This window comes from Cynocephalus volans, chromosome 6, assembly GCF_027409185.1.
Source record: "Cynocephalus volans isolate mCynVol1 chromosome 6, mCynVol1.pri, whole genome shotgun sequence".
In the NCBI taxonomy this organism is placed as follows: Eukaryota; Metazoa; Chordata; class Mammalia; order Dermoptera; family Cynocephalidae; genus Cynocephalus; species Cynocephalus volans.
In genome coordinates this window covers 44,491,584-44,510,126 of record NC_084465.1, presented here as the reverse complement: position 1 = coordinate 44,510,126, position 18,543 = coordinate 44,491,584, and the positions used below count along the sequence as shown (strand labels likewise).

At 39.2% G+C, this 18,543-nt stretch overlaps 1 protein-coding gene across 7 annotated transcripts in view; it reads right to left on the bottom strand.

Moving 5' to 3' along the window:
- Nucleotides 1–2,927: 2,927 nt before the first annotated feature.
- IMMP2L (inner mitochondrial membrane peptidase subunit 2) overlaps nucleotides 2,928–18,543 on the bottom strand; it is an 896,337-nt gene continuing 880,721 nt past the window's right edge. For all 7 annotated transcript variants that reach the window (XM_063100446.1, XM_063100444.1, XM_063100443.1 and 4 more), the window contains one exon: nucleotides 2,928–3,781. In XM_063100446.1, coding sequence (XP_062956516.1) covers nucleotides 3,662–3,781 — 120 coding nt within the window. In that variant the 3' untranslated portion in view covers nucleotides 2,928–3,661. The remainder of the gene's footprint in view (nucleotides 3,782–18,543) is intronic.

Below are 18,543 nucleotides of genomic sequence, written 5' to 3'. Positions count from 1 at the left end.
AAAGTAAACAGAATAGAAATACAATAGAAGAAAAAGAGAGAACATAATCTGAGAGTGACCTTGTTGATGACATGTCAGACACTGTTACAGACACTGGAATACAGTTGTAAAATGTACAACACAAGTATATACATTTTACATTCTGGGTGGCACAGAATAAACAAATAATGTACTATGATAAAGTGAGAGTGCTATCAAGGGGATGAAGCAGCACAGGGGGAGAGAAAGTGACAAAGAGCGGTGACTGCTTTAGATAGGATGACCACAGAAGCCCCATAAGGAAGCGGTTTTGAGACCTGGATGAAATTGAGGAGGAAATCACATGTATACAGATGAGTGTGGACTAGGAAGGGAGAGAGAAAAATGTAAATATTTTTATGTTTTGAACTAATATTTTTGGAGGTGAATGTTTTTTAAAAATTTCTATTTTTGACTGTAGCAGATTATATAATTTAAAGTTTTTGGACTAAACAGTGTAATTTAATTAATTGAAATATTTTCCAAGTTTCATTTTCTAAGGCCAGTCTCCACTTTCCCTAAAAAATAAGCCAGTGAAGTTCTATATGTGTAGTACAGATAATTTAAATATTTTCTTTAAATCTTTTTTCTGGCCATATGAATTCAGAAATTGTATGTGCAAGACAAAAGTGAGCATGCTAATTTAACATTCATTTAAGTTTAAAAGTTCTTCCATATATAAGATATTTTTATGGAATATTTGGTAAAATTCTTTGATATGACTTTTGCAAGAAGTGGAAAAAAAAAAACAATGAAAAAACCCTGCAGATCTCTATCCTCCTGAGGTACAATCACTATTTTACATTCTATGAATTAAATGTATAAACATAATATATACATACTACAAACAGTTAGCTGGCAGTAACATTAGAGTGAAAACAATTTAAGTAACTGAAATAATTTTATATAGATTAAGTTTATAATTCACAGTTGGGGAACTGTTCATCCTGAAAGACTCAGCTCAAAGTAACTTTTCCTGTGAAAGTTGCCCCCCCGCACCCCATTTCCCCAGGCAGAACCAGATTCACAGCCCTTCCTGCTCCCATACATAGCACCTATTCCATGCTCTGTACCTACTGCTAAATTGTATGGTAACTGTTTGCCTCTTTATTAGTTCCTCCCATCCACCACCAGTAGACTGTGAAAACACTTCTTTTACTTATCTTGATTTTCCAGTCCTTAACAAAGAATTTTATTGTCAATTATGTTCAATCATATTACCAAATTGAGCAGGAAAATCCCTGCCCTAGACTAGACTAGTTCTCAATCTAGTAGGAGAGATAATATATACATGAATCCTTAATATACAGAATGATGCACCCAGTAATGTATATGTATATATACCAAGTAGCACAGTGATTAACTCTACCTGGAGTTGCATTTCCAAGGAAGTAATTCTTGAGCAGAACTGTTGAAAGCATTAGGTGTTAAGTCGGCTGGTGATGCAGTAGATGGCTAGAGAATGCAAAATTGAATAGAAAGAGTATTTACTTCCTTTCCAAAGATTTACAACCTTGAATTAATAGTTTGAGTAAGAAAGGCACAGGTGGTCAACAAGTTAGCAAGGCTGACAGTCAGTTTGCTAAACTGCTAAAATACTGAATTCTTCCATACCAGTGGTAAATAGCAGCTGCTCCCAGCACCTCTCTATTTGTTCCTACCTTCCTTCAGTACTTCCCAATCCCCTCTTCCATGAACCTCAGACCTTCCTGTGTTCCAGCAACTAAAGGGTCAATACCCTTATGCACCAAATATTTTACATAGAATCCCAAGGGATACACTTTGCCAAGAGGAAAGAAAATTACAAGCCTTCAAATATTGGTTAGTATTTGATAAACTTCAGTTAAAGGCCAGAATATGAAGTGCAAGTTGGTGAAGAGAGGAAATGGAATTGGAGAATTGAGTAGGGCGATGAAGATCCATCTAAAGATTTTAAGCAGATCCGCTTTTAAAAACAATGATTCTGACTAACCTCAGCACATAAGTGCTCACTGATATTTGTTGAATGAGCTATCATGATGCTAATAAATGATAATTAGGAACATATGCTCCTAATATGCGTATGTTTTTGCTATTGCTCTTTCTGTTCCTGCCAGCTAATGATGAGTTAGCATCCACATTTGCAAGATGGCTGGTCATTATTTGTGATCTGTCTGCCAATGAGAGAAAAAGAGGCCAGGTGAATAGAGGGAATTGATCCAGAGAGTTTGTTTCAGTGTAAACCTCTAACCAACAGGAGGAAAAAAAGGAAGAAAGGCTTTATAAATATAGACTTGTGTAGTGGATTGACTTATGTCCCAACAAAACTCCCTGAAGCTTGAATTGTGTCCCCCAACTTTTATGTATTAGAAACTTAGCCCTCACTGTGACTGTTAAGAGGGTGGGAAATCCTATTATGGTAATTGAAAGGTGGAGCCTTGAAGAGCCATAGTGAATGGATTAAAAATGGTGGTCAGGGGCATGGTTCTGAGGGCCTTAAAAGGAGAATGAATGAGGAACTGTCTCTCTCTCTCTCTGCTCTCTCTGCTTCCACCATCTTGCAATGTGAGACCGCTGGGTCACTGTCGTCACCACCAGATGTGTTCCTTGGACTTTGGACATCCTGGACTCCAAAACTGTAAGCAATAAATTTCATTTTCTTATAAAATGCCCAGTTCCGTGTGTATTTTGTTATAAGCAACAGAAATGGACTAACACAACTTGCAAGCAGGGAATTTATCTCCTTATCCATGCCAATTACAGAATCTATTATTCAACTATTATTCACCTTTGCAATTGGTGATTTCAGTATTATAAATACTGAAAAAATCAAAAAGGGAAAAATCAAACTTGGTTGATCTGGAGTGATTTTTTACCATTTCACTCAGAACTTTTTACCAAATAGTGACTGAATGCTGATAAATGGGTTAACTCATCATTGTCAACAGGCATGAGATCACTCAGAACTTTTGAATTTAAAAGGGCCAATGAAAAAGGTTTGATTGTATGGAAGTATGGATAGAACTGGTCCTTCATTATTTTCATTGCTTACTTACAGGTGGGATAACATATTCCTCATTAATGGATGAAAGGGTTAAATGATGATTGAACACCCAAACAGAACCTGAACAAATCCCTGTTTTATTTTAACATCAGTTTACTGTCCTTCCTAACTGATAGTCACTGCGCTGTAGATACTGTCAATTACAAGTTAATTCCTATCATTATATGCATAATATGTGTTTCTTCATGTTCTATCTTAATAGTAAATGACAAATTATTTTCATTGAATATTAATTTTCAAATTATTTCAGCAGCAAGTACCAAAATCAAAACCCAACTATCAATAGAATATGTATAATGAATAATCTCAAGTTTACCTTCTTTAAGATACATGGGTGAAATATTTTCATATTCCCAAAGGTCTACATATTCTTTTCAGCATTAAACAATACGGTATTAAAATTTAACACAAAATGAGATGCCATTTAATAATGTTTAATATTTAAAAACTCTTTCTTTAATAATACAGATCATCTTAATGGGTTATAAATGCTGCTTGCACAGATATTGTTGGAAGCTTTTCTCTCCTGGGGGCTCCGCTTCTCCACCCCCTTCCTGTATTCGGCCTCCCAGTGCCAGCAGCTCAGGACGATGCAGGCAGTCAGTCCTCTGCACTCTGAACTGGTAAGCGCTCTGGAGGAAGAACCGATTCCAATTTCTGCCAGCGCTCTGGAGGCCACAGGATATGTGTCGCGTGGGCATGCAGAAGTCCCAGGGAAACCTGAATCCATAAGAAACACACAAAAAAGAAACAAAGAAATCATTTTATAAGGATCATCATCAATATTTTGAAAACAGGATTTGATCCAGGTTTGACATTCCATGGAAAGTTGATAAGGATTAAAAATAGTAAGCACTCGTGTAGTATTTTTTCTAGGTGCTTTATATGTGTAAATTCCTTTAATCCTCACAAAAAACATTTGAGTTAGGTTCTGTTATGACCTCCATTTTACAGATGAAAAGACCAAGTCCAGACTGGCTAATGACTTGCCAAAAGTCATATAGCTTCCAAGTGGTCAAGTCTGTCTTTAGTGCTGAACAGTCTGACTCTAGAATCCACAGCCTTATCCATTACACTCAACAGCCTGTTTGCATGGACCCAGTGTATTAGTCTGTTCCTGTTGCTTATAACAAAATACTTGAAACTGGGTGATTTATAAAGGAAGCAAAATTTATTGCTTACAGTTTCTGTTGGGAAAATAGAATAGTTTGGTCAGGGCCCTCGCCTCAGGTCCAGTTGGGTGTGGTTCAGCATCCTTTATAAGAAAATTGTGTGTGTGTGTGTGTGTGTGTGTGTGGTTAGTGCACATGCATGCCAACGTATGTTTTTAGTTTTGTTGCTATTTTTGTGTTCTTCAGAGAGAGAGGGAGAAGGAGGCAGAGGGAAGGAGGGACAGGAAGAGAGGAGGGGGAGAGAGAGAGAGAGAGAGAGGGAGAGAACAGCCATGCTTTTGGGGAGAGAACCTATGGCTTCCAAGGACCTTTTGGCCAGTTATCTAGCTCATAGACCTGTGTGAAGGGGTCTGGTGACCCAGCCTGGTGTGTGAAGGGTTTGTGATGTAGTCTGTGAATGGGCTTGAGGGGTCTGTGGGCTCCAGACCCAGCCCTAGTGCAACAATCGGCCCAGTTTGTGCAGGATTACTGGCAGGTAAAAGAGTCCGACAACTGGCGTGGTCATGTAGCTAGACAACTGGTGTCATGAAGAGGATTAAGAGCTAGACAATTGGCACTGTGAGGATTCCAGGCCTAAACCTAGCCAGTTTCTGAGTCTGGGAAGTCCAAAGTCCATCTGGTGGTGTCAGCACTGACCCAGAAATCTCACACTGCAAGATGGTGGAAACAGAGAGAGTGAAAGACAGACTCTCCTTTTCTTTTAAAGCCCTCAGAACCACGCCCCTGACCACCATGTTTAATCCATTCACTACTTCATGATCCTAAAATCCAATCACCTCTTCAAGGCTTCACCTTTCAATTACCATAATAGGATTTCCCACCCTCTTAACAGTCACAGTGGGGACCAAGTTTCTAATACATAAAACCTGGGGGACACAATTCAAGCTTCAGTGAGTTTTGGGGGGACATAATTCAATCCACTACACTCAGGAAACACAAATCTGGTTTACATTCTCAGAATTTCCTACAGAGTTCCTGGTATCTGAGAGAGATTTTCTTTTATGGAAAAATCATAGAGACTTGAAAAAAACATATTTTGCAAAAAATATTGTCCCATCTACTGGATAAGCAGCAACGGTTAGGTTAAGACTGGGCGGGGCTGTGCCCATGGAGAGCACGCTGAACAACAGAGAACTAGTACTCATGGAGAGAGTTGGAAAATCAAGGGAAAGCCACACAAGGTAGCCTGGGAAGCAAAGGAAAAGAAGGAAGTATAAAGATCATGACAGATGGTAAAGCACTCCCATCAGCAGAGATGAGCAGAGATCTGCCAGGATGGAAGAGGAGGCAGGAGGAGGGAACTTTTCCCAGAGGACTTCAGGCTGAGCCTAGAGGCAGGGCAAGAGCCATAAATATCTTAAGTCTCCTTAAAGAAACCAACCTCAGTGAATACAAGCACATGGCAAACTTGTTTAAAATGCAGATCAGGGCCTTATCCTCAGAGATTTCCCTTCAGCAGGCCTGAGGTAGGGCCTGGAGATCTGTGTCTTTTGTTGTTGTTATTAGCATCAAGCAATATTTTAAAGGTAATTAGAAGTTTACAAAATGAACTCGTGTATAGCACATATTTATTGAATGCCATCTATAAACCAGATACTACACATCCATTTTATTTACCGTTTTATTTTCAAATGTTTTTCTTGTAAATTGAACCTCCATAGAGATGAACATAAAACACTGCTTTCATTGAAGCACTTCTGTTTACTATCATATGCATTCAAAAACTCACATTGCCCAGAGACTCAAAGCAGGAGCTGGATGTCAGGGAGAGACTTCCAAAAAGACAACCAGAAACACATTGTAAAAAAAAAAATAGAAGAAGAAAAGAAAACAATAAGAACAACTTGACATACAAACAAAATAAGTCCAGAGGGTAGTAAGAAGCCCATGGGCCCAATAAAGGATCATTTCTTCAACTTGTTATTTTGAAAATCAAACCTATAGAAAATTTGAAAGTGTAGTACAAAACCCAGCTCTAACTATGTGATGAGGTAGATTGATTTAGCTTATGCCATTTTTACTGTTTGAAAAGTGTTCTTGTTTGAAAGCCCCCCAACACCTGTGGTGAAAATTGAAGGTTAAAAATTGTCCTGTACTTAGAAAAATTTTAAGTTCTGCCTGCCTTTGCTGTTTCCCGCCTATGCTGTCCCTCCCTCACTGATAACACCAAGAGCTGTTATCTGGATGTATCTAGACAACCTAAGGAGGAAACTGCCCTGTGAAAGTTTTTGCTGTCCCTAAGTGATTGACTGGTTTCTTTCAGCTTCTGTTATCAGCTTGCGCTAGGCCTCCCCAAATCCCCTCCTCATGCCAGGAGGGTATGTGTGTATGTGTGTAACTATATGATAATTGTAACTGCGTGACTATATGATTTTTTGCCTGTGTGACTATGTGCCTTTAAAAGACCCCTTAAAATTAAACTCAGGGCTGCTTCCTTCCAAGACTTTCTTGGAGAAACAGTCGCCGGCCGGCCAATCAAACCCCTCTTTTAAATTCTCAATTGGGTGTTCTGGTTCCTTTTCTGTGCGGCAGCCTCACAACAGCTACCCAAAGTTGCCAGTGATTTACATTTGCTGTATTCATTCCTTTCTCATATGTGTGTACACAGATACTTTTTTTGAACTATTGTATAAAAATATTTACATGGTTCAAAAGTCAAAATCATTTTAAAAGGTGTGGTAGGCAGAAGAATGCCCTCCCCTACCCCCCAAGATGTCTACATCCTAATTGCCAGAAGCTGTGAATTTGTTCTATTACAGGGAGGGCAAAGGGGAATTAAGGTTGCTAAACAGTTGACCTTAAGATGTTATCTCATCGACACAAATTTAATCAGAATTAAATGTGAAAGAAGGAAGAAAGGTCAGATTTAGAGAGATCTGAAGATCTTATACTGCTGGCTTTGAAGATGGAGAAAAGGGCCATGAGCCAAAGAATGTGGGTGACCTCTAAAAGCTAGAAAAGGCAAAGAAATGGATTATCCCCTGGAGCCTTCAGAAGGAATGCAGCCTCTTGACACCTTAATTTTAGTCCAGTGAGATCCATGCTGGACTTCTCACCTCCAGAACGGTAAAACAATAAATTTGTGTTGTTTTAAGGCACTAAATTTGTGATAATTTATTACAGAAACAATAGGAAACTTATACAAAAAGTTTACACAGACAAGGCCCATTCCCAACTCCCACTCCACCTCCAATAGGTAACTAATTTCATTAGTCTGGTTTATCCTTGTTGTGTTTCTTTTTCAAGGAAAAAAAGCAAATAAGCAAACATACAAATTCTTATTTTCTCTTTTTTCTTACACCAAAGGTAGCATTCTATATTTTCTCTTTTGCACCTTGCTTTTATTCTTCACTCCTTATCACTTTGCAGAAAAGCAGCCTATGATTTTTTTTTAAAGCCCCACCCCAGGTGATTCTGCTGATCAACACAATTGAGGAATCCAGATCTGTACTTTCACTTAGTTTCACATCAAGAAAGGTGAACCTAACCAACTATAAGATATCCCTTGATATATTCCAGAGCATCCTAAGTAACCATTGCAACCATATTAACTGCCAGGAAATAATTCTGTAGACCTAAATGGTCTGCCATACGGCAGTTTTTATCTAGTTTTGTTCTCATCTGGGCTCACTTGAATTAGAGAACAGCTGGTCTCCATTCTCTCCACGATAACCCTTTTTAGATTTGATAGCTGCTACTCAGTTGTACCTAAAGCCTTTATTTGCTTTTCCAAGATGTTTAACTTTTTTCATAAAAGTGATTTGCTAATATATTTGCTTGCTTGCTTAGTTATGGAGCTCAGTTTTAAACAAAGTGATTCAATTCCGGTTTGTTTTTTTTTCAATCACACTTATTTTACCAAAACCAATCTTATGATTCTTTTATTCCAAACATTTATTAATGTTTGGAATAAAACATTCCTCTAACTTCCCCCCAAAAATAATTCATCTTCACAATTATGAATAATGATGGTAAAAATTCTATCAGCTAATATCAATATTGTTTTAATGCATGGTATGAGAATGCAAAATTCCGGGTTTTTTTTTTTTTTTTTTTTTTTTTTAATACTGAGATTATCAGAGAGCGCTCCTATTCACTCTCTTAACTGTCTTATCATTTTTTTTATTGATATGTCTACAGACATGCAGAGGGTATAATGAACATAGGAGATAAAAATTCAGAAATATATGAACTTTTAAAAAATTATACATTATACTTCAGGTACGGCTTTAGCTTCCACACCTGTTGTATTAGTTAAGGTTCTAGAGAAACTGAAACAACAGGATGTGTACATAGAGAGAAAGAGATTTATTTTAAGGAATTAGCCCCTGTGATTGTGAAGGCTTGGCAAGCCCAGCATCTGTAGAGACTCAGGAAAGGGTCGCAGTTCGAGTCCAAAGCAAGGAGAGGCAGTGTTGCAGATGAGGTCTGAAGACAGTTTGCTGGCACATTCCCTCTTGCTCAGGGGAAGCTTGTTATTCTATTCGGGCCTTCAGGTGATTGGATGTGGCCAATCCACACTACAGAGGGCAATCTGCTTTACTGAAAGTCCACTGATTTAAATGTAAATCTCATCCACAAAGACCCTCACAGGAACATCCAGAATAATGTTTGACCAAAGATCTGGACACCATGGCCCAACCAAGTTGACACAAAATTAACTTTCACACCTGACAAATATAATCCTCCTCCTGCTCCTCTTTGCCTACTCAGCTTTACACTCAGGGCTTACTGTATGCAGGGCAGTGATCCAAATGACTTACACACGCTGACTCACTTAATTCTCACAACAACCCACGAGGTAGGTACTATTATTTTCTCACATCATACTTGAGGAAACCTAGTATAGCAATATATTTTTTGAGCTGAGACTCAAATACATGAACTCTGGCTCTAGAACCTCTATATCAGGATCACCATATAATTGTCATCCAAATGAGACATTTCTGAAACAGGGTACACTATTTTAATTCATTCAGAAGTAAGAATAAAACAAGATAGTCCTGGACAAATCACGATATGGTTACCCTAATCATAATGCTTCTCAATACTTCTAGGTCCCCCATAATTTCTTGAAAAAACTAGATTCATCAAAAGGAAGTGTGCATTGTTATGGGCTGAATTGTCCCCCCTCCCCCAAATTTATATGTTGAAGCCCTAACCCTTAGTACTGCAGGGTGTGACTGTATTTGGAGACAGGGCCTTTAGAGGGGAGATGTTAGGTTGGGCTCTAATCCAACCAGATTTATTGTCCTTATAAGAAGAGGAGATTAGGACACACAGAGAGAGACACGTGTGGCCACAGAGGAAAGACCATGTGAAGACACAACAAGCAGGTAAAAAAAACCAAACCTGGCTGGCTGGTTAGCTCAGTTGGATAGAGTATGGTGCTGATAACACTAAGGGCCGGGGTTCAATTTCTATGCCAGCCAGCCACCAAAAACAAAACAAAAAATCAACAACCAAAAAAAGCTGACCTCTTGATTTTAGACTTCCAGCCCTCAGAGTTATGAAAAAATAAATGTCTGTTGTTTAAGCCATGCAGTCAGTGGTATTTTGGTATGGTAGCCCTTAGCAAACTAATGGACACATGAATGAAAAGGAACACTGTGCTGGAAGTCAGGTCCATGAGATGTCCCAATGCTCACTCAAAATAGGGGAACAAAGAAACACATTGACGTTAAAGAAACATTTTTGTCATTGAAAGCGCATGTGTGAGCACAAACAGAAAGAGATGTTTAAACATATGCAACTCTTCCAACATCTTACTGGAATGTGATTCTTCCCTCTCCTTCCTCATTTGTGCTCCATGTGTAACTGTATCCTTCAATGGATTCACAATATTTTTCCAGCAAAAGGAATCTACCTCTGCAGTAAATTTTATTTATTTTTTAAACTTTTTCCCCAATTTTATTTATATTTATTTTTGTGTGGTACAATGTGTTGTTTCAATACATGCATATAATGTACAATGATTCTCTTAGGGCAGAAAGCATAGTTTTGTACCTGTTAGTCCATCACTTCTCCTCCACTTAAACAATAAATTTTAAAACACTGTCGAGTGGTCAAAGATTCCCTAGCTAAGCTTAGAGAAGGGCTAGAAAAGTGCAAAAAAAGAGCGAGAAGCCAATAGTAATTGGTTCCAAAGCTGGTTTTCAAGTTCCCCATGGCTCACCACCCTGCTGTCCTCCCTGGCGGGCCCCCTACCCATTTTCCTTGTCTTAATCATCTTGGGGCCTTACGCCATTCGCCAGGTTGTGTCCCTTATAAGGTGCAACACCACTTCTCTCGTAATGCTCACCCAGGTGGTAGAGGAGGTGGCCCATAATGAAAGCCCTGACAGCCCTTGGGTCAATATGGCCCTTTAAAAAATCAACACCAAACTGTAAGGCTCCGCCCTGCCCCCGCTTGGCTGGATAGTCAATGACGGGTAAGATTTCCAGAGGGAAACAACCTAAGACAGGCACAGCCACCAGAGGGAATGGAGGCGAGGCTGGGAAGGTTAGCCGCCTCCAGCTGCCTTATTAAAACAAAAAGGGGGAGATGTCGGGCCTTAAAAACTAATGCCACCTTAAGTGATATTACAAGCGGCACCATTATGGGCCCACAAGGGCGTATTAATGTGGCCGCCTGAGATGGCGCCGGGAGGAAGTAGGGTGGGAGTGTCTGCGGGAACCTTGCCTTAGCCCTTATTGGCCAAATACGCACTTCTACGCTCATGAACCCTGCATGATTGTAATAGCTAGGTATTGAGACAGAATGCATGCTCTCATAACCTTTAAGCTGATTGGAGGATGTAAAAAAACCTCCCTTCCCCATTTGCCTTTAAAAGCAAGTTCTTGTGTGATAATAAACGGAACTGCTCGACAGAACCCCCGCTGCGCCTGAGTGTCCTTTAACGGGATGGTTGGGGACAGCGGCTGTGCTCACCTCTCTTCACGGTTCCCCTGTCTCCTCCCAACAGGGACTGGAGGGAAAGAGGAATCTGGGCAATTCGCTCGCCCACCAAGGAACGAGGCTAGGGCTGTTTGGGTCGGCCGGCGGCGGACCCAACAAAACACAACAAAAACATATTAAATAAACCATTGCAAACTCTTAGCAGATTACTGTATTTTTAGTATCTACTAAATGAGAAAACAGGTCCCTTAATAGGCCTCTTACTATAATTCGATTGCCCCTAGGGGAAAGTTGGGTGACACTGAGCCCAAAGATTGGGAATCAATGATCTAGAATAGTAGTCACCAAACCGTTTTGATTGTGTACCCCATCATCAAAAAATTGATAATTCACTCCCATTATTTACATATTTAAAAATTACATATATATTATTAACAATCCATAAAATCAAATGTTAGTAAATTAGAATTCTTACCTTCTAGATACAAATAGAAATTCTAATATTTTTTTGTGCATCCAATAAATTATTGTACACGCCACCTGAATATTCCTGCTCCCTACTTTATAGATCTCTGCCCTAGGAAACACCAAAATTACTGGCTGGAAAGTGATCAGTGATATCAGTCAATGGGTTTGTTTTGTCTATACAAAGCCAAGAAACCACATGGACTACATTTACACTGAATTGCCCATCTTTGATCGAATTGGTTCCTCTGAGAAGTTATTTTCCATCTGACAGACACAGTCTTCATGAGCCCAGGCTTTCCTTCAGGTGCCAGAGGGACAGGTGCATGCGGTGCTGGGTCCCTCCAACCTTTTCCATATGCCTGCAGTCTACAAAACAAGCCTCCATTTCTTGGCTTCAGGACACTCTCTCTTGAGGGAAGGGCTTGCAAGGGCAAGATAAGGACAAAGGCAAAGGAGTCCTGAGGTGTGATAAAGGGAAAAACAAAAGAAGGTAAGGAAGAAAGAAGACTTAGTGGGAGCAAATGTGAGAAATGAGATGAAGCACAAAACTTATAAGTTAATATGATCAAAATGTTTTCTAAATAAGAAAAACAAACACACTTTATCTGCACTATTAGCAAATAAAATCTGTCTTTGGTACATTTACTTAGCAACTAAGAAGAGAGAAATTTTCACATAAACAAAGTCAGCTGATATTTATTCTACAATATTAAATGACCTGTGATTATGTTTGAATGTCAGATCAAACTGGGATAATATCCAGACTTGAAGAATGTTGTTTTAAGATAAATACTGATTTCTCAATGCTTGGAGAAATGTCAGCTTTCCAATCTGACACCAAAGGTTCTTCACAATCACAGTCCGTAGCTCTCTCCCAGCAGTACCTGCCATATATGTGTGCATGCTTCTGATTATGGCTGTCCTCTCAGTTTGTAATCCTCTTCCTCATACCCCTGGGACTCTCCTGTAAGACCCAACTCAGTCCCAACTCTTCCATGGAGTTCTTCCCTGCCACTCCAATACATGTCCATTTGTGGAACAGGGAGGCCCTTAGAGTAGAGCACTGAGGAAACATGAAGATGAATTTGGAAGGAAGTGACTATGAATCAAGGACTCAAGGCCTGGTGATGGATCTCTCCAACATCAGGTTTTTAAAAAAGAAAAGAAACCAATATATTTGAGTTAAACATATAAAAAGGAAATGTAGCTGGCCAGTTGGCTCAGTTAGTTAGAGTGCCACCTTGTAGCAGCAAGGTTAAGGATTCAGATCCCCAGACTGTCTAGTCACAAAATAATAAATAAATAAATAAAAAAGAAACATAGCACAACCCTTCTCTCCTTGACCTCCCACCTTTGGAACCAGCAGGTTATACAGCTATAATCCAGTGTTTTCTCTCAGAATGTATGAGGCTGGTGGTGAGTGCTGGGTTAATGACCCCTCTTAGACCATGACTTGCCTGCTACTGATTCATGCGGAGGATTCATAAAGCAAATGTACTTCACAGGGACTGGTTTTCCAAAGTCTTGCAGTTTCAAATATTGAACTTGCAAAGGACAGGAAATTTTCCCCAGGCTATTGAGTCTCTGTTGCAAGATAAGAATTGTAACACAGCAAGGTTGCTGGCTTAAAGACAGACAAGTTACTGATTGATATGTAAAGATCCTGGGAAATTGTGGTGAGAAGAGAATGTTTATTAAAATCAAGCCTTTGTTGCAAATTGCATTACAGAAGGTCACCTTACTTGACTTACTGAAGGTTACCAGCTTCTATTGTTAAACTTGTTAAACTGTACTTAGCAAAACCCCACCTATGTCTCTTCCTGTAACTTCTTGGTCTGGAGAAAAAATGCAGGAAGAAAACCCCAATTTATGGTTAATTTCCCAAATGGAAGGATGCCTCATGCTTGAGGGTCCTGGGATATTAACACCTTTCTGGGGCTTCTCACTGCTCAAAAGAGATAGGCTTTGAGTAATCTTTGGCGGCTCCGTCATCCAGGGGAAAAGGGGTGACAAATCCGTGGGAGGCAAAGCAACAGATTCCCACCTTCAGGTCCTTGCTTAAAAGGGAGAAACAATGGGTCAGTCCCCAATACCTAATTCAAATGAGCAAAATGAGCACAATGGTGGCCACATCCTTCCCAGCTCAGTTCTCTCATAGTTCTCCTCCCCACAGATTCACCCCTATTTCACCAAAAGTATGACCCATTCCTCATTGGACCACCCACTGCAAGGCTGTCACATTAAAAAACCAACTTTTTTCTCACAGGTTTACTTACTTCTAAGTCTCCCTCATGAGAATTGGGAAACATTTCTATTGGGTTAATAAATGTATCTTGCTTAGAGAGAAAAAGTTTAATAATATGAGAGCCAAAACATTTCTGTGATTAGGTCGGCAATGACCAATACAATTTACTGTCTTATCATAGTACTTACAGTTTTAAAATAAGTTCTAAATAAAACTTAGTTTTTAAATAAATTTGATATCTCATTTTTTAAAATGAGATGATTACAAATGAACATATATGAAGTTGCCTAAGCACAGTGTGACCATGCAATTTATTATCTAAAAACTGGGACATTTGAGGGAGTTATTAATAATTATACTGGGACAATATGTATAAACCAAGATGGCTCTATGATATAAGGTCATCCTACCTATGTGACATCTCATTTTTTTGACACAGAGAGTATTTACTGACTATTGCTATATTCTGAATCCTTTACATATACATCTCTCTTACTCCTTATGTTAAATCTGCAGTGTAGATGCTAGTATTTCCATTTTGCAGAAAAGGAAGCTGAGGCTCAGAGGTACTATATATTGTGCTGAAGGTCATATGGACAGTAAGTGACAGAAGCAGGATTTGAAACAGGCATGGCTCAAAATTAATGCTGCTCTCACTATAGTGTACTGCTTCTCCTATGATATTATTTAATAATCTATACGTCCATAGGTAGAACAGAAAAGGTCAGCACACTTTTTCTGTAAAGGGTCAGAGAGTAAATAGTTTAGGCTTGCAGTCCATATGGTCTCCATTGCAGTTACTCTGCTCTGTCCTTGCAGCACAAAGCAGCCACAGACAATATGTGAGCAAATTGATTTGTTCCAATAAAACTTTATTTGCAAAGAAAAGCAGCAAGCTGTATTTGTCCTGAGAGCCATTGTTTGTCAAACACTGCTCTATAATATCTCTGAGGGTAGAGGCTAGTTACATTTTCTATATTAGAAGTTAGCATAGTGTTTTGTGCAAGATTGGCAACTACCTGTCAGCAATAAACAAGTTGAATGAGTAAATTGATTAAGGAGAAAAGCTTAAGTCCGAAAATCTGAATTTTATGATCTGGGCATCAGGGAAATTCTAACCTACCTTAAGAGAAACATCAGTAATTCTTTAAAAAACAATATTAAGCAACATGAGGGCCTCCATAATCACTGATGATGTGCCACAATGGATTGACAGTAACCTACTACCAAAGAACTGGGATACAGTCTCAAAAGAATTTTTAAAAGGTACAATATGGAATTTAAAACACATACACATACATTGCATAGACTTAAAAATTTTGCATTTATTGCATTGTCTTAAAAATTTGTTTTCGTATATTACAAAGGCACATAAAATTGGTTTGGGTTGCCTCTGGTGACTATCATTTACCTCCAAGATAAGTGAAGGATAATAGGGAAGAGAGCAGCTTATCACAACTGATCCCAGTCTCCTGGGATGGGTCCCAGGTGGTTATGTGGGTAACTGATCATCACTCCGGCTGTTTGTTCTCTCCCCACACTAAAATTTTCCAGAATACACAATCAATATCAATTCACTCACAGAGGTCTAGAAAACACTTCCTTGGTGCTGCACTGACAAACTGCTCCAATTCTTTCTGGATTGTGGTGCCACAAAGGGGGATGCTGTCCTTGTAACCACTGCTAAGACCAGGGCAAGGAGAGGTACATAAAGCGAATTCACTGAAGAGAAAATGAATGTCACTCGCAGCCTCTGCTCTGATCTCAGGAAGTGTCACAACGGTGCAGAGATACCATGCCTTGCTGATCCCACCATCTGATCTCCATTTTTTGCTCAACATGACACTTCAACAACAACAATACTAAAGGCACATCTTTAAAAACAACCTGAGAGACTATGGGAGACAGAAAAATAATTCCTTTCACAGACAGCATAAAAACGAGCTTTCTTATAGATATGGCAAAAACAGATGCACAGTCTAAGGAAATCAAACAGAATTTGAAATAAAGGCAGGCAAAAACAAACGCTACATGGAAAAATGAGCAATTGCACTGTTTAAAGAAAATTATCAAAAAGATATTTTTAAAGAAGACAGGAATAGAAATGATGCTATTTTATTTTTAAACATGGATTAACATATCCAGATTTTAATTTTTCATCAACATTTTTGGATACAGTAGACAAGGTTAATAAAGAAAACAGTATTGGCCTATCACCCACTTACACATTCCCCAGATGCTTATCTGCACAGCGCTGAACAGATTAACACAATTCCTGATAAACAAAAGCATGTACAGAGAACGGGTCCATTTAGGTACTGACTGGTATCTACTCAAAGACAAACTGATAAGAGCAAAGCTATGGTCATTTAAGGGAATGAAGTGAATTGCTCCGAAGGAAAACAAGAAAAGCATCAAAACCACTAAGATCTAAGCTTTGGTAAGCAGAAAAAAAATTATAAAGAGAGAAAGAGATAGATAAAGAGATAGATGATTAGATGATAGATAGGAATGGATGAGGGGGAAGGGAGGCTCTGGAAGGATGGAGAAATAGGTTAGAACAAAGCAGAGGGAGCAGCAGATAAGGTATAAGGCACAGAGGCAGTGGTGGCAACAAAGGTAAAGCTTTCTTTGTGGACAATGAACCACCTCCATTGCTACCTCTGGTATCACCATCTTCCTGCAGGACCCTAGCAGCAGTTACAGTTCTGCAAACATGTCACCATGCAGGAAAACCCAGCATTGTTCTTTTCCTCCTCCCTGAGCTGACAAGGGTCAGAGTCCTTGCCCTTAGGAATATTTCCTTTACATGAGAACTCCTTCCTTCCTGAAAATGTCATTCAGGTCCACAGTACCTTACTGGTAGATCCAAAATCCAAAGAGCTCCAAAAAAGTTAAAGTTGTTTGTAACCCTCTTGTGGCAAAATCTGACCTGATCTGAGCTGTTATGAAATTAGTCTTCATCCTATATAGTGTGCCAATTCACAATTTTGGCTGCAGAAATATTAATGTGCTTGATTTTAGGAACCTGCTGGGAATATTATGCTTATACATAGAGGCTGTTTATAGATGCTGATATAACATTTTCAACAACCAAAAAGTCTGAATTCTGAAATATACCTGCCCCACCCCCCACCAAAATTTTAGATATAGTATTAACATCTTTAAGTACATGCAAAGGCAAATATTTGCCAAAGAGAATAAATATAATCAGAGTTACGGGCTCAATCCTAGGTGGAACTCTAGATCTAACCCTGCTAGATACTGGAGACATGAGCAGAAGATATTAAACACAATCCTTGCCCTTTAGGACCTCATGATCTTGTGCAAAAGACAGATGTTTAAATAAAATATCGAAATACAGCCCCAAATGCTAGCCATTCAAAGGAGCCAAGAGCCCTGGGAGCAGAGGTTGTGGCCAAGCCTTGGGAAGGCTTCATGAGCAGATTCATCTGAGCTGGCTCTAAAGGATGCTGGAGACTTCCCTCTTCTGATGGTAGATCTTTACCCATGACATCCTCTGCCAGATTTTTACCTAGAACATTCTCCTAATCCTCCACTGAATTTCAAAGTTGAGATAATGTGATAGGTTCATACAATGCAACATCTCGCAATTGAAAAGTAAAGCCATATGCTTTACAACAGATTCAAAATGAGATTCTCTTCTAAAGGCCTCATGCTAGGACAAGTGTTTTCCTTCATTACCAACAATTTTAACTTTCATCATTTCAAAGCAATTTTCCTGTTCAAGACTTAGCTTTAATCAGAATTCATTTTCAGGTCACTTCATAGCCTCTTCATGATTCTCTCTAGATAACTACAGAATCATGCATAATCATTCTAGTCCTCCTACGACACCCTCAGTAAGTAGTTAGTTCAACATTTTATGCAAAAATAGATACCAAACAGGCCTCTGGGGGTATCTTCAGCTAATTTTCATGAATTAATTTCCCAGGATTGATGTTTATGCACTAGTCTCTTTATCACATAATCAAATCACTGGAGTTGAAGTGGTCTAACTCCTTATTTTGCAGCTTGATTAAGCAGGTGATGAAATACTTGAATATAATTTGGATAGTTAGCAACTCACGGTATTCACAATATCCACAGTGGATGGATGACGTTAATGACTGATGTCTCATTATTTACTTGTGTTCTCTCTAGTAGCTGTCCCACATGCTATTTTTATGTAGGAGATAAAACAGTTCATATAAATACATGAGGGGAGAGTTATAAATGTCTTTATTGTTGTTGACATTGTTTTAAACCATATTTAGACCAGCTGAGCAGGCAGGCACCATGGTAGACCAGACTGTCTTTGGTTAGGAGGATCTGGGATGACAAGGTATCTGATATCCATTGCCAGCCCTTCTGCTACAGTGTATGTAGCTGTTCCTCTGCTGAGGTGACCTCTGTTCGCTTGCGTGGCTATCTGGCATTCAGCCCCTTTTTAACTGTCTCTCTCCACTTCCCCCTTCTTTCAAAATGAGAGTGAGAAGGTTTACAAAACAACCAGGAATAAGAGAAGATAAATAAAAGTGACAACTACAAGGGCCAAGGCAGTCGTGTGGATAGCACACCTGGCTCCTAGCTATCTGGAGCCAAGTGAAGAAGAGAACATGCTCCTTACACAGCTCTCCTATGAGAGGACAAGTCCAAGTCTTGAGGGAAGTTCAGTTTTTCTCTGATTAAATTTCCAC